General features: G+C 42.9%; 1 protein-coding gene across 4 annotated transcripts in view; it reads right to left on the bottom strand.

Annotated features, from left to right (window-relative positions):
• MTA1 (metastasis associated 1) overlaps nt 1–13,114 on the bottom strand; it is a 142,589-nt gene that overhangs the window by 25,475 nt on the left and 104,000 nt on the right. For all 4 annotated transcript variants that reach the window (XM_077824301.1, XM_077824300.1, XM_077824303.1 and 1 more), the window contains 2 exons: nt 9,157–9,309; nt 7,953–7,988 (listed from right to left, as the gene is read on the bottom strand). In XM_077824301.1, coding sequence (XP_077680427.1) covers nt 7,953–7,988; nt 9,157–9,309 — 189 coding nt within the window. The remainder of the gene's footprint in view (nt 1–7,952; nt 7,989–9,156; nt 9,310–13,114) is intronic.

Below are 13,114 nucleotides of genomic sequence, written 5' to 3' on the forward strand. Positions count from 1 at the left end.
AGAAAATAGATTCTTCTTGTGCTAACTCTAATGTACTCATACTGCATGTATATATTTTCAATTACTAACTAGGCTGCTAATGTAACCTTAATATTCAAGAGATGTGCAGTGCAGCTGAGTTAATATTTATTGTGCAAACCGTCACTTTTGCATTGCCTGATTTGTGTTGAACACAACCTAAACTTGCATTAATAGCCTGGTTTCACTGCACTGTCGACAGCAGATGCCAGTCACTCTTACTAAATATAGTTTTCCAAATTATTCCAGAACAAAAAACTCTCCATGGTTGGTTTCTCACCAAAGGAGATGAGTTTTTTCTCAATTTTTAATGGGGGGAAAACATTTTCCACCTGCTATGACCAGTGAGGAAATGAGAATCTTGCCATGCTTTTTAAAAAACAGCTTCAGTAAGAAATGGAAGTGTGAAACTTGACAGACAGTCTTTAGAACAGAAGCATCTTTGCTTAGTAGGAAAAATGTTTTTATTTAATAGCCAAGATCCTTTGAAAATTATGTTCTGTACATGCACAGTAGAACGTTTTGTTGTCTACATGAGCAATGTGGTGTCATGGCATTGACAACGGCCTGGGAGTCAGGATACCTGGGTTCTATTCCCAGCTCTTTCATTTTCTTGGTGTGTAGGGACATCACTTAAGACCAATTTGGCTCAGTTTCTCCATTTGCAAAATTGTGACAAGAAGTTACTTACCTTATAGTAACTGAAGGTTCTTTGAGATTTATGGTACCTATCAGTATTCCATTGTGGATTCGCATGCTCTCCACACACCCAGAACCAGCGAATTCTTGCAAGCAGTATGTGTTGGTCCATGCATGCCTCCTTGCCCTCCTCATGTTTCCAACCGAGAGCATAAATAGCCAAATGGACTGATTGCCTCTCCAGTTCCTGCTCTATTGTGAATCCAGTAAAGATTCAAAGCAGAGAGGAAGGAGGGTGGGTTATAGAATACAGATATGGACCACACATCACGAAGAACTTCCATGTGGTATAAGGTAAGTCACTTCATCTCCTTCGAGTGCTGGTCCCTATGTGTACTCCAGTGTGGATGACTGAATGGCAGTACTTAAGTAGGAGGAGGGTGCAAACATGCAGACTGCAGAGCAGCCTGGAGGACTGCTGTCCCAATAGATGTGTCAGTGGAGATATTCTGCACTAGACCATAATGCCTTGCGAACGTGTGGATGGAACTCCATGTAGTTGCCCTGCAAACGTCAAGTAATGGTACCTCCTGAAGTGATGCCACTGAAGTTGCTTGTAGTCTTGCAGAATGAGCCCTCACCCCATGAGTGGGAGGAAGATGCAACAACTGGTAACCGAGCAGGATACAGTCCAAGATCCATTTAGAGAATCTCTGGGATAGCTTGACCTTGGACTAGTTCTGATATAGAGAGAACCACTCTAGGTGATTTTCTGATTGGTTTTGTCTTTTGCGGGTAGAAAGTAAGAGCTGGGGGAAATGAAGTTTCCTCTCCTCCTCAGATGCATGCATTTTTGAAAAAACCCAGAAAAGTGGATTGACTGGTTTATGTGAAACTCCAAACTACTTTGGAGGAGAGGAATTTCCAATATAAATGTAATGAGATTTTATCTTTTCAGAGTACAGTGTATGGCAAATCTGTCATTAGAGCTCCCAGCTTACCTACCCTACTGGCTGTGGCGATGGCCACAACAAATGCAACTTTCATTCATACCTACACGTTCCATGTCTCACCTTATGGTTTGAAGGAAGGCTTTGAGAGGGCCAAAAGTACAAGATTTAAGCCTCAATGAGGAGTAGGTTTCTCTACTAGTGGGAAGGTTCTGATTAGGCCCTTCAAGAATCTCCCAGTCAATCGGTTATTGAAAAACCATCCAATGGTGGATGCCACGCACTAATTGCTGCCATGTGAACTCATACAGAACTGAGGGAAAGAAGACAGTCCCCTTATTTGGGACTATCTGCTGACTCAGGAAATGTGTGTTTCTGCTGTGTCCTGATGGGAAAATGCTTCCACTTGGTGAAACAGCATTTCTTGCCAGCAAGTTAAAAAAGTATGGGTTGGATGAATGGACTATAAGGTGGATAGAAAGCTGGCTAGATTGTCAGGCTCAATGTGTAGTGATCAATGGCTCAATGTCTAGTTGGCAGCCGGTATCAACCCGAGTGCCCCAGGGGTCGGTCCAAAAGAAATCTGATGAGGTTCAAGAAGGACAAGTGCAGAATCCTGCACTTAGGAAGGAAGAATTCCATGTACCGCTATATGCTTGGGACCGATGGGCTAAGCAGCAATTTTGCAGAAAAAGACCTGTGGATTACAGAGGACGAGAAGCTGGATATGAGTCAACAGTGTGCCATTGTTGCCAAGACGGCCAATGGCATATTGGGCTGTATTCGCAGGAGCACTGCCAGCAGATCGAGGGAAGTGATTATTCTCCTCTATTTGACACTGGTGAGGCCACACCTGAAGTACTGCATACAGTTTTGGTCCCCCCACTACAGAAGGGATGTGGACAAATTGGAGAGAGTCCAGCGGAGGGCAACAAAAATGATTAGGGGGCTGGGCCACATGCCTTATGAGGAGAGGCTGAGGAAACTGGGGTTATTTAGTCTACAGAAGAGAAGAGTGGGGGGAGATTTGATAGCAGCCTTTAACTACCTGAAGGGGGGTTCCAAAGAGGATGGAGCTAAGTTGTTCTCAGTGGCGGCAGATGACAGAACAAGAAGCAATGGTCTCAAGTTGCAGTGGGGGAGGTCTAGCTTGGATACTAGGAAACACTATTTCACTCAGAGGGTGGCAAAGCACTGGAATGGGTTATCTAGGGAGGTGGTAGAATTTTCATCTTTAGAGGTTTTTAAGGCCCAGTTTGACAAAGCCTGGCTGGGATGATTTAGTGGGTGTTGGTCCTGCTTTGAGCAGGGGATTGGACTAGATGACCTGCTAAGGTCTCTTCCAACCCTAATATTCTATGATTCTATTCTATGATTCTATGATCTTTTCTGCTGTTAAGGCTAATTTGTAAGGCTTCACAGCAGGAATGTTCTAGTATTGATGTCCTTCCGAAAACCAAGCCATGAGATGGAGTGCTTCAGGGCTAGAATGCTTGATTCTGCCCTTCTCATGGGTCAAAAGACTGGGAAAGGACTGCAAGCTAATCAGAGGATGAGATTTGGAAAACAAAACTGTCTCGGCCAATAGCAGTTGATGAGGATGACATGTACCCTGTCCTGTCAAATCTTCCTTGAGACTTGAGGCAGGAGTAGTAAGGGAGCAAAGACATAGGTCAGATGTCCTGACCAGGGAAGGAGAGCATTTCCCCAGAAGCGTAGACCCAGAACTCCTCTGGAACAATAGATGTTGCATTCCCTGTTCATTTGGGAAGAGAAGAGATCCTAGGTTGGGGTCCCCCATTGAGCAAAGATTCCATTAACCACTGAATTATGCAATCCCCACACGATTGACCACAAAAGGCCTACTGAGAGTGTCTACCAACACTGAGTTCCTGGAAGGTAAGCTGCTGATAGGGTGATTCGATTCCTGATGCACCAATTCCCTAAGGTGACTGCTTCAACACAGGGAGATGGATCTCACCCTTCCCTGCTTATTGATGTAAGAGGTGGTTGTCATGTTGTCTGACATTACGAGGACATGGTGGGACCGGATAAATTGCAGAAAAACCTTCGAAGCTTCTCTGACTGCTCAAAGTTCCAGACGGTTGGTGTGCATCCTGGTCTACAAGTGCCCTGTGCCATATGACTTTCCATGTGGGCTTCCCAGCCTAAGAGAGAGATGCGTGTAATGATCATCTTGTCTGGTAAGGATGGTAGGAAGGGGATGCCCACACATTGCTGATGAGGATCTTCCACCATGTTACTCGAAGGAATTGTTACCAGGGTAATTATGCTGCATTTGGTTGGTGAATACACTGTATGGAGCCACATCTGAAGGAAACATAGGTGGATTCTGGCGAATGGGGTAATGTAAGTGCATGAAGCCATGTGCCCCAAGAGGGAAAGAAAAGTTCTCACTGGAGCTTGAGATTTGCGCATAACCTGGTCTATCAAGTTGTTCATAGTGCAAAACCGGTCCCTTGGTAGATAATATCTCACTGTGAGTGAATCTAGAAGTGGTCCCCATGAAGTCTATAGTCTGCATTGGAGCAAGGATTCTCTGAACTTGGAAAAGTCTGACTCCTAGAGAGAAAAGTGGCTGAAGCATTAATGAGAAGAGCTGGCTGTATTTTACAGAATCGTTATTGAGGTTAAAGGGACAAACAATCCCGATGTGTAGAAAGAATAGTAAATATGGCAGGCAACCAGCTTGGCTTAACAGTGAAATCCTTGCTGATCTTAAACACAAAAAAGAAGCTCACACAAGAAGTGAAAGATTGGACAAATGACCAGGGAGGAGTATAAAAATATTGCTCAGGCATGCAGGAGTGAAATCAGGAAGGCCAATTCATACTTGGAGTTGCAGCTAGCGTGAGATGTTAAGAGTAACATGAACGGTTTCTTCAGGTATGTTAGCAACAAGAAGAAAGTCAAGGAAAGTGTGGGCCCCTTAATGAATGAGGGAGACAACCTAGTGACAGAGGATGTGGAAAAAGTTGAAGTACTCAATGCTTTTTTTGCCTTTGTCTTCATGAACAAGGTCAGCTCCCAGACTACTGCACTGGGCAGCACAGCATGGGGAGGAGGTGGCCAGCCCTCTGTGGAGAAAGAAGTGGTTAGGGACTATTTAGAAAAGCTGGAAGAGCACAAGGTCATGGGGCCAGATGCGCTGCATCTGAGAGTGCTAAAGGAGTTGGTGGATGTGATTGCAGAGCCATTGGCCACTATCTTTGAAAACTCATGGCGATCGGGGGAGGTCCCGGATGACTGGAAAAAGGCTAATGTACTGCCCATCTTTAAAAAACGGAAGGAGGAGGATCCAGGGAACTACAGGCCAGTCAGTCTCACCTCAGTCCCTGGAAAAATCATGGAGCAGGTCCTCAAGGAATCAATCCTGAAGCACTTAGACGAGAGGAAAGTGATCAAGAACAGTCAGCATGGATTCACCAAGGGCAAGTCATGCCTGACTAATCTAATTGCCTTCTATGACAAGATAACTGGCTCTGTGGATGAAGGGAAAGCAGTGGACGTGTTATTCCTTGACTTTAGCAAGGCTTTTGACACAGTCTCCCACAGTATTCTTGCCAGCAAGTTAAAGAAGTATGGGCTGGATGAATGGACTATAAGGTGGATAGAAAGCTGGCTAGATTGTCGGGCTCAACGGGTAGTGATCAATGGCTCCATGTCTAGTTGGCAGCCAGTATCAAGTGGAGTGCCCCAAGGGTCGATCCTGGGGCCGGTTTTGTTCAATATCTTCATTAATGATCTGGAGGATGGTGTGGATTGCACCCTCAAAAAGTTTACAGATGACACTAAACTGGGAGGAGAGGTAGATATGCTGGAGGGTAGGGATAGTATACTGAGGGACCTAGACAAATTAGAGGATTGGGCCAAAAGAAATCTCATGAGGTTCAACAAGGATGAGCGCAGAGTCCTGCACTTACGATGGAAGAATCCCATGCACCGCTACAGACTAGGGACCGAATGGCTAGGCAGCAGTTCTGCAGAAAAGGACGTAGGGGTTACAGTGGACGAGAAACTCGATATGAGTCAACAATGTGCCCTTGTTGCCAAGAAGGCTAACGGCATTTTGGGCTGTATAAAATGGGGCATTGCCAGCAGATCGAGGGATGTGATCGTTCCCCTCTATTTGACATTGGTGAGGCCTCATCTGGAGTACTGTGTCCAGTTTTGGGCCTCAAACTACAAGAAGGATGTGGAAAAAATTGGAAAGCATCCAGCAGAGGGCAACAAAAATGATTAGGGGACTGGAACACATGATTTATGAGGAGAGGCTGAGGGAACTGGGATTGTTTAGTCTGCGGAAGAGAAGAATGAGGGGGGATTTGATAGCTGCTTTCAACTACCTGAGAGGGGGTTCCAAAGAGGATGGATCTAGACTGTTCTCAGTGGTAGCAGATGACAGAACAAGGAGTAATGGTCTCAAGTTGCAGTGCAGGAGGTTTAGGTTGGATATTAGGAAAAACTTTTTAACTAGGAGGGTGGTGAAGCACTGAAATGGGTTACCTAGGGAGGTGGTGGAGTCTCCTTCCTTTGAGGTTTTTAAGGTCAGGCTTGACAAAGCCCTGGCTGGGACGATTTAGTTGGGGAATGGACTAGATGACCTCCTGAGGTCCCTTCCAACCCTGATATTCTGTGATTCTATGAGGTCAACTTATAGGCTTCTTGACACATCCTGGCAAGAAGAAGCCAGTCATTGAGATAGGAGAAGATGGTGTAGCTGTTCCATCTGAAAAGAGCTGCTACTACCAGAAAGACCTTGCTAAAGACAAGGGGGACAGTGGCACAGTCAAATGGGAGCACCCTGTGTTGGAAGTCGTCAGTGCCCACCATGAATCTGAGAAAACACTTGTGGGCAGGGTGAACATTCAAGTGAAGGTAAGCATCCTTCATATCAAGAGCTGTAAACGAAATATCCTTTTCCAGGGATGGGATTATTGATGTCAGAGTGACTATTCGCAAGCTAAAATTTCACATGAAGTGGTTGAGATTGTGGAGATTGAGGACAGGTCTCCAGCTTCTCTTCTTTTTTGGGGACTAGGAAGTACATTTCCTGGTGCTGAAGAAGTACCCGTGGACCTCATGGTGGGAGGTGCACTGTGTATCGATTCCGGCCAATGTATGGCAAGATCCCTCAGCCTGGGTCCAACTGTGGCCTCACGACCTACTCCATGAGATGCTTTTTAAGTCGAAGTTCCCACTCCTCCCGGATATGGCTAGTGAAAGAGCATCGTGTGCCTCCCTGAAACAGAACGAGCAGTGCTGATGGTCGTCACTGACAGAGAAGGAACAGGGGTAGGATACAGGTACAGGGGAAGAGGTTTCCCCAAGCCAGGGACTATATCTAACTAGAAATCTTTGCTAAAAACAATTAAAATAAGTTAATTACAAATAACTATATACAAAATGCACTAAAGGCAATCTTTGAAATATTTACAGATAGAAGAAATCAAAGGAGATCTCTGGACACTGAGGTTTGGACCCAGGCCATGCAGCAGTAAGAAGGAATTGGAGAGGCAGCCAGTCCGTTTCACCCTTTTATGCCCGCAGTTGGAAACACAAGGCGGAAAAGGGTGCACACAAATATAAACGGATGCTGCTTGCAAGAATTCTGACTCCAGGTGCATGGAGTTCATGCATATCCAGAATGGAATATGCATAGGACCAGCACTGGAAGAAGAATAATTCTTACTAACCTGGTAAGTACTTGAAGATCTATGAATTAAAAGCGCTACGTACAAGCAAAGTATTATAATTACAGGTACTTGGTTGCTAAAGATAGAGATACACAGCAGCACTGGCCAATCAAACAGCTAGCAGTGTCGCTGACATTATGAAGGGTCATGACTAAAACGCAGAGTATATCCTACTAGATTTTGCCTCTTTTTTGATCTGTATGTGTTTGATATTTAAATTCATATAGAATATTTGACGCCTACATTTTCTAAGGTTATATAGTGAAACCAAAAACCCACCCAAGCTGTTGTTACATTCCTAAACTTTAAATAGCTTTTACAAAACTGCTAGAACAATGTCGGATAATTTGGGGATTTTTAGTAGCATAAAGTGAGTATTTGATTTCATTACCACTTCCATGCAACAACTATGGTTGTACCATTACTCGCCCCACATGTGAAAAAAGGCTGAAAAATAATTAGCAGACCATGGGTACAGAGATTATTCACAGAACATTTAGACACCAACACACAATTTACACAGAGCATTAGTAGCCACAAAGCAGAACAAGCAAACTAGAGAAGCCAACAGATGAAACTAAAAATCACACTCTCCTAGCATAAGCTGAGCACAGCTTTGAGGTCTTACCCCTGCTAGGCATCAATAGGCGCTTCTTCACGTTCCCTGACAGAGCACAAGTGAACAAAAAAGAGAAAAAACACCAAATCAGCAATCTGAACAGTAGCATTTTTTTAAAAGTTAAATATTAAAAACAAACAGTAAGATGTCCATTGCTGCTTGTGTAATTTGCCTTCAATATAAATGCTAATTTAATCTAAGAATAAATTTGAACGGGGAAAAAACCCAGTGTGGCTGCATTGAAATGCAATGGCAAGATAAATTTACTGTGCTGTATGAAAGCTCTGGGGATGGAGCAGAATGGGAGAGAATCTGGTCTCACTCCCAAAGGAGGTCTTTGAAGGCATGACAACCAGTTTTGCTCACTTCTGAGAAAGCTGGAAGCTACTACGTTTTTCTCCTCACCCTGTCACAATCACTGTTATGTCCCACACTGTAGCTGCTCCTTCTTTTAATTGAGCCATTCCCCACCTTCCTATTCCTGTTAAGGCCATTTGAATAGGCCCTCTCATTCTTGACTGAGGAGCCAGTGGCACTTTCCCTGCTTTGCGATCCTCAGCTGATGGCTAGCTCTTCAGGACAGAGCCCTGGACTCCATGCCAGGAGAACCGTACCTCCATCTCCTGCTGCAAGCACATGCTGCCTTAACCCATGCTATTTACTGGGGTGAAGGAAGGGGTGAGTCCCATCAATAATGAGAGGAGACTCTCAATGAGAGGGCCAACAAGGGAAGGAGGAGTAAATTCTTAATGAAAGAAGAAAAACTATCTGGGAAATTTTCTGTAGTAATTTTCATGGTAGTAATAGTAATAAAAAAAAGAGGTCTGTCTTATTCTCTCATGTTTGCCAGGCTGAGATCAGCTTGACATCAAGACATGGTCAAAGTAGGCAGAGTTCCACTAGCCTAGCAGCTCTGTGTAAATGTACTACTCAGATCATACACATCCATGCCTGCACAAGCAAAATCAAATCAGTCTTTGCAAGAAGAGAAAAATAAATCATAACATGTCTCGTTCAAAACTATGAAGGCACCTAAAATTAAAAAAAAAAAAAAAAAAAAAAAGCAATCTCCCATGGAATAAGGACTGATGCTGTCCATCTGGCCATACTCTTTACAAAATACTGAAATGGAAATAATTAACAGGAATACTTTGCTTGAAGACACAAGAAACACCCGACAGATGACAATGTACATGTACTAGAAAATATTTACCATCCATCCCATTGTGTTGCTCATAGCTTCTTTTTCCCAGGATAGTTGGGGATCCATTGTTTATGACAGGTGTGAACTTGGCAGGAGTCAGATTGTTAAGAGAACTGGACAAACTCTTTACAGGGTCTGGTTTCGGAGGACATGGATGAGATTCTGTTATAAAAACAGCAATGTGTTATTTTTATCAGTAGATACACGGAGACTATAAACCCAAACACAAAGGGAAAAATTCAGAGATAATGTAAGGCACACCCCTCTTATGCTAACAGAAAGCCTTACATTCAAACTGCCTTATACTGACTTACGCCTACTCTACTGATATGCAGAGGAATCTATATTAGTGAAAAGAGGTCTGAACACAAATTGCCACATATATCACTTCTGAATTTGGCCCCAAGTCTAACAGAAGATTGCCACTTATATAAAGCACTGTAAATATACTGATGAATTCAACTTCATTAAGGATGCTTAACTTGTGCTGTAATATTCACTGCAATATAATCCTAAAATAGGTGCTAAAAGGCTGTTTTGTATCCTTTTCTAAAACTATGTTTTCCACTAATTCTGGATAATTTCTAGGCTGCTCTATATTAGAAGCCATCTTCAAGAAGTCATGCAACACCCACAGGCTACCCGGAAGTTATAACTTTGCCAATTTCATCAGTATTCTATAAATGCAGTTCCTAAACTGGCCAAGCCATTGAAGACTTAAAACAAAACTATCAAGAACATGCACAGAATTTAAATCTAACCTTTTGGCTGAGGCAGAGATCAGGCATGGCATGCCAAAGGAAAAGATGTTGAGAAAGTTACAAGCAACTGAAAACAGGGGTTTAAAATGAGTTGCTCTTTCTCAGTCCTAACTATGGATTCATAGCTTTGACTCTGTAATAGCAAGTAGCAGCACAACACTCCTGAAGATAGTTACATCAAAAGGAGAATGGCTCTGTTTTCCTGTCTAAGAACCGCACTGAAATCTGTCACACCACTGAAGCATTTGCTTTCAGATGAAACGTTAAAAACCAAGGTCCTATCCTGTGCGAGCATTAAAGATCCTATGGTACTCTTCATAAAGAGTGGGCTTTTTTCCTAGGATTCCGTAGCAAAATTTCCTCTCCCTTTAGTGGCTACATTTTGGTTGTGCTGCATGTATACAGTTTTGGGAGTTTTTTGGGATATTTATTATTACAGAATATTTTCATTGTTAAGTACTGTATCTAGAACAAAAGCAGACAAACCATATTTAATGAATAGTAACGCAATATACGCACAGAAGCTTATGTTTTATAAATAAAAATACTCAAAGAAACAAAACTGACTTCACATCCTCCTATCAAAGTTAACAGATAATTAGTTTAATTGCTGAAATGGGAGCCTTAAAGTAACTCCCAAATCAACTCTATGGAATTTAGAAGCAGTTGAACAGTGCTCTAGATACCAAAGCTAGTCTCCACAGGGAAAATGCCACTTCCCCATCCATATCACTCAGCAAGACTAGACAAGTGGCTAGAGGATGCTTTTCATGTTAGAGCACTGTTCTGGGTGCTCATTTAAGGCTCCCAAATTCAGTATTTAAACTAACCAGTCTAGTTGGAAAAAGGCTGTGCAGCATCTGTTGCAGGAGGAGGAGGCCAGGAACAAGCATGACAGTTTTACTACTGCCCCGGACCCCACCCGCGCCACCTGCCAGGCCCTCAGGAGCAGTTTGTGGCCTCTGGTCCCTTTAAACTCAATGGTTATTTAATTAAAAAATTGGGAGTCTTAAATTTCAACTTCAACGGAAAGTGAGTTGAGAGTGGCTGTCTGGCCACAAACTGCAGTGGAGAGAGAGCTAAGTCATAGGACACTAGAGAGGGTAGCGGGGCCAAGGAGTTCAGTTACCTACAAAAACAAACATTAAGTAATGAGAGAAGAGAAGGAAGTTAAAACAACTAATTTAAAAATATCTACATCAAAAATATTACAAGCAGGGCTTCTGTAGCCTTTTCCCCTATTATTTCTCTTATCCTTATATTTTGAATAGTAGAAGGGTGCAATACATTAAGTACCATAATTTTTTTAAATACAAAAGAAACAGTTAATAAGCCACTCTGACGCCAGCACGGGCTGTGGTAAAGCATAGGGCCTTCACCCTTCTGCCCCACGACACACTCAATGCATGCACCAACAGCCAATTAATGAACAAAATATCATGGCTTACTGCAATATTAATTTGACAGCATTCCCAGATATGGGATCTTTCTTTAAGGCAATGTATGGTTCAGGTGTGATTATATGATAATTTGCAGAGAGCAATATATTTATACGAAACAGCAACAGATCAAATTAAGCACAATTTCACTTCTATTTACTGAAACACTTGGATGGATGGGTCATTACACAAAGTAAAACTATTTCCCCATGTTTATTTCACCCCCGCCCCGTTCAGACGTTCTTGTCAACTGCAGGAAATGGCCCACCTTGATTATCACTACAAAAGGTTTTTTTTATCCCCGGCTCTCCTGCTGGTAATAGCTCACCTTACCTGATCACTCTCGTTACAGTGTGTATGGTAACACCCATTGTTTCATGTTCTCTGTGTATATAAATCTCCCCACTGTATTACCCACTGAATGCATCCGATGAAGTGAGCTGTAGCTCACGAAAGCCTATGCTCAAATAAATTTGTTAGTCTCTAAGGTGCCACAAGTACTCCTTTTCTTTTTACTTGGATAAAAGTTGCTAATAAAATAGCCATTTGTTTCAAAGATCCCAAAGCACTTTTCACATTGCAAACTATACACACCTGAAATCATGCCATCCACTCTTAAGGAAGACTGTGATGGATGTTTAACAGCACAAAACAATGCTAAACTATTTAGGACAGGAGGAGAAGAATGCTGTATCCAAACAAAACCGCAGAAGGAATTTTTGGACAGGACACGAATTAATTCCCCTACTTTTGTAAAAGAGGGAAGCAGTCTGGGGTTTTGTTTGACTGCTTTAAAATAGTCATAAGTGATCCAGACCTTCCTTTTTTGTGCAATCTGAAAGACAGAACCTCCAACAGCACAATAGATACTAACTTCACCCTGATTCAAACTCACTTGGGAGGAACAGGACTACCTACTGAACCACCTCTGGCACCTACATGTTTTGTTGAGATCAGTAGTTGGATGCAAGAACTAACAATCTAGTAATTATTTTGGGGAAGTTCTGTGGCCTGTGTTATGCACGAGGTCTGACTAGATGATCACAATGGTCCCTGCTGGCCTTGAAATCTATTAATCTTTCACTGACCATAATTTCTCGAGTTAAACCTCTTCCACTACAGAAACTTTACCCTCAAAGGCATGAAAGGTCAAGCAAGCAAATACCAACTCATTTTCTGTTAAACTCTGATGACATCCTTATCAGACGTTTGCCTACTGTGTAGTGATTATGATGCTAAGGAGAGGCCCACAGCAGAGCTGCAGTCTCCTTCTATAACTCCTGCATAGCACTTATTATCAGAACTTCATAGAAAAAGTTCTGTACCCTTTAGCCTTCTAGACTTGAGAAGAAGCTGCACAGTGGATCCCATTGTAGGAGTTACATTAAGACTGCACCAGAGTGGGATTGTGGACCAGCCAACTGCATCCTGCCGATCACATTTATGGATTGTAAGCAGAAGGCCTCTCACTCAGACACCAGAGGCTGCCTCATGACTGCTAAAGAGGAGTTTCACATATGGTAGGGTGGATAGTAGGCTGCTGAGCCACCACACCTCTACGTAGTGTGAAGAGGAGAAAGGCTGTAGGGGCCATTTTGAACTTTCCTCTGTTCCAGAGGAGGAAACAATAGTCTATAAACTGAACATTTCAGGACCTTACCAAAGGTTATTGCCTTATTTCCTGAGATGGGCAAAATTTTGGAGGGGGAGGGAATCCTATTTTTCCAGATCAGTTTACCCAGCCCTGGTTTCTAGATCCAGAACAAT

Source organism: Eretmochelys imbricata, chromosome 8 (assembly GCF_965152235.1).
Source record: "Eretmochelys imbricata isolate rEreImb1 chromosome 8, rEreImb1.hap1, whole genome shotgun sequence".
NCBI lineage: Eukaryota > Metazoa > Chordata > Testudines > Cheloniidae > Eretmochelys > Eretmochelys imbricata.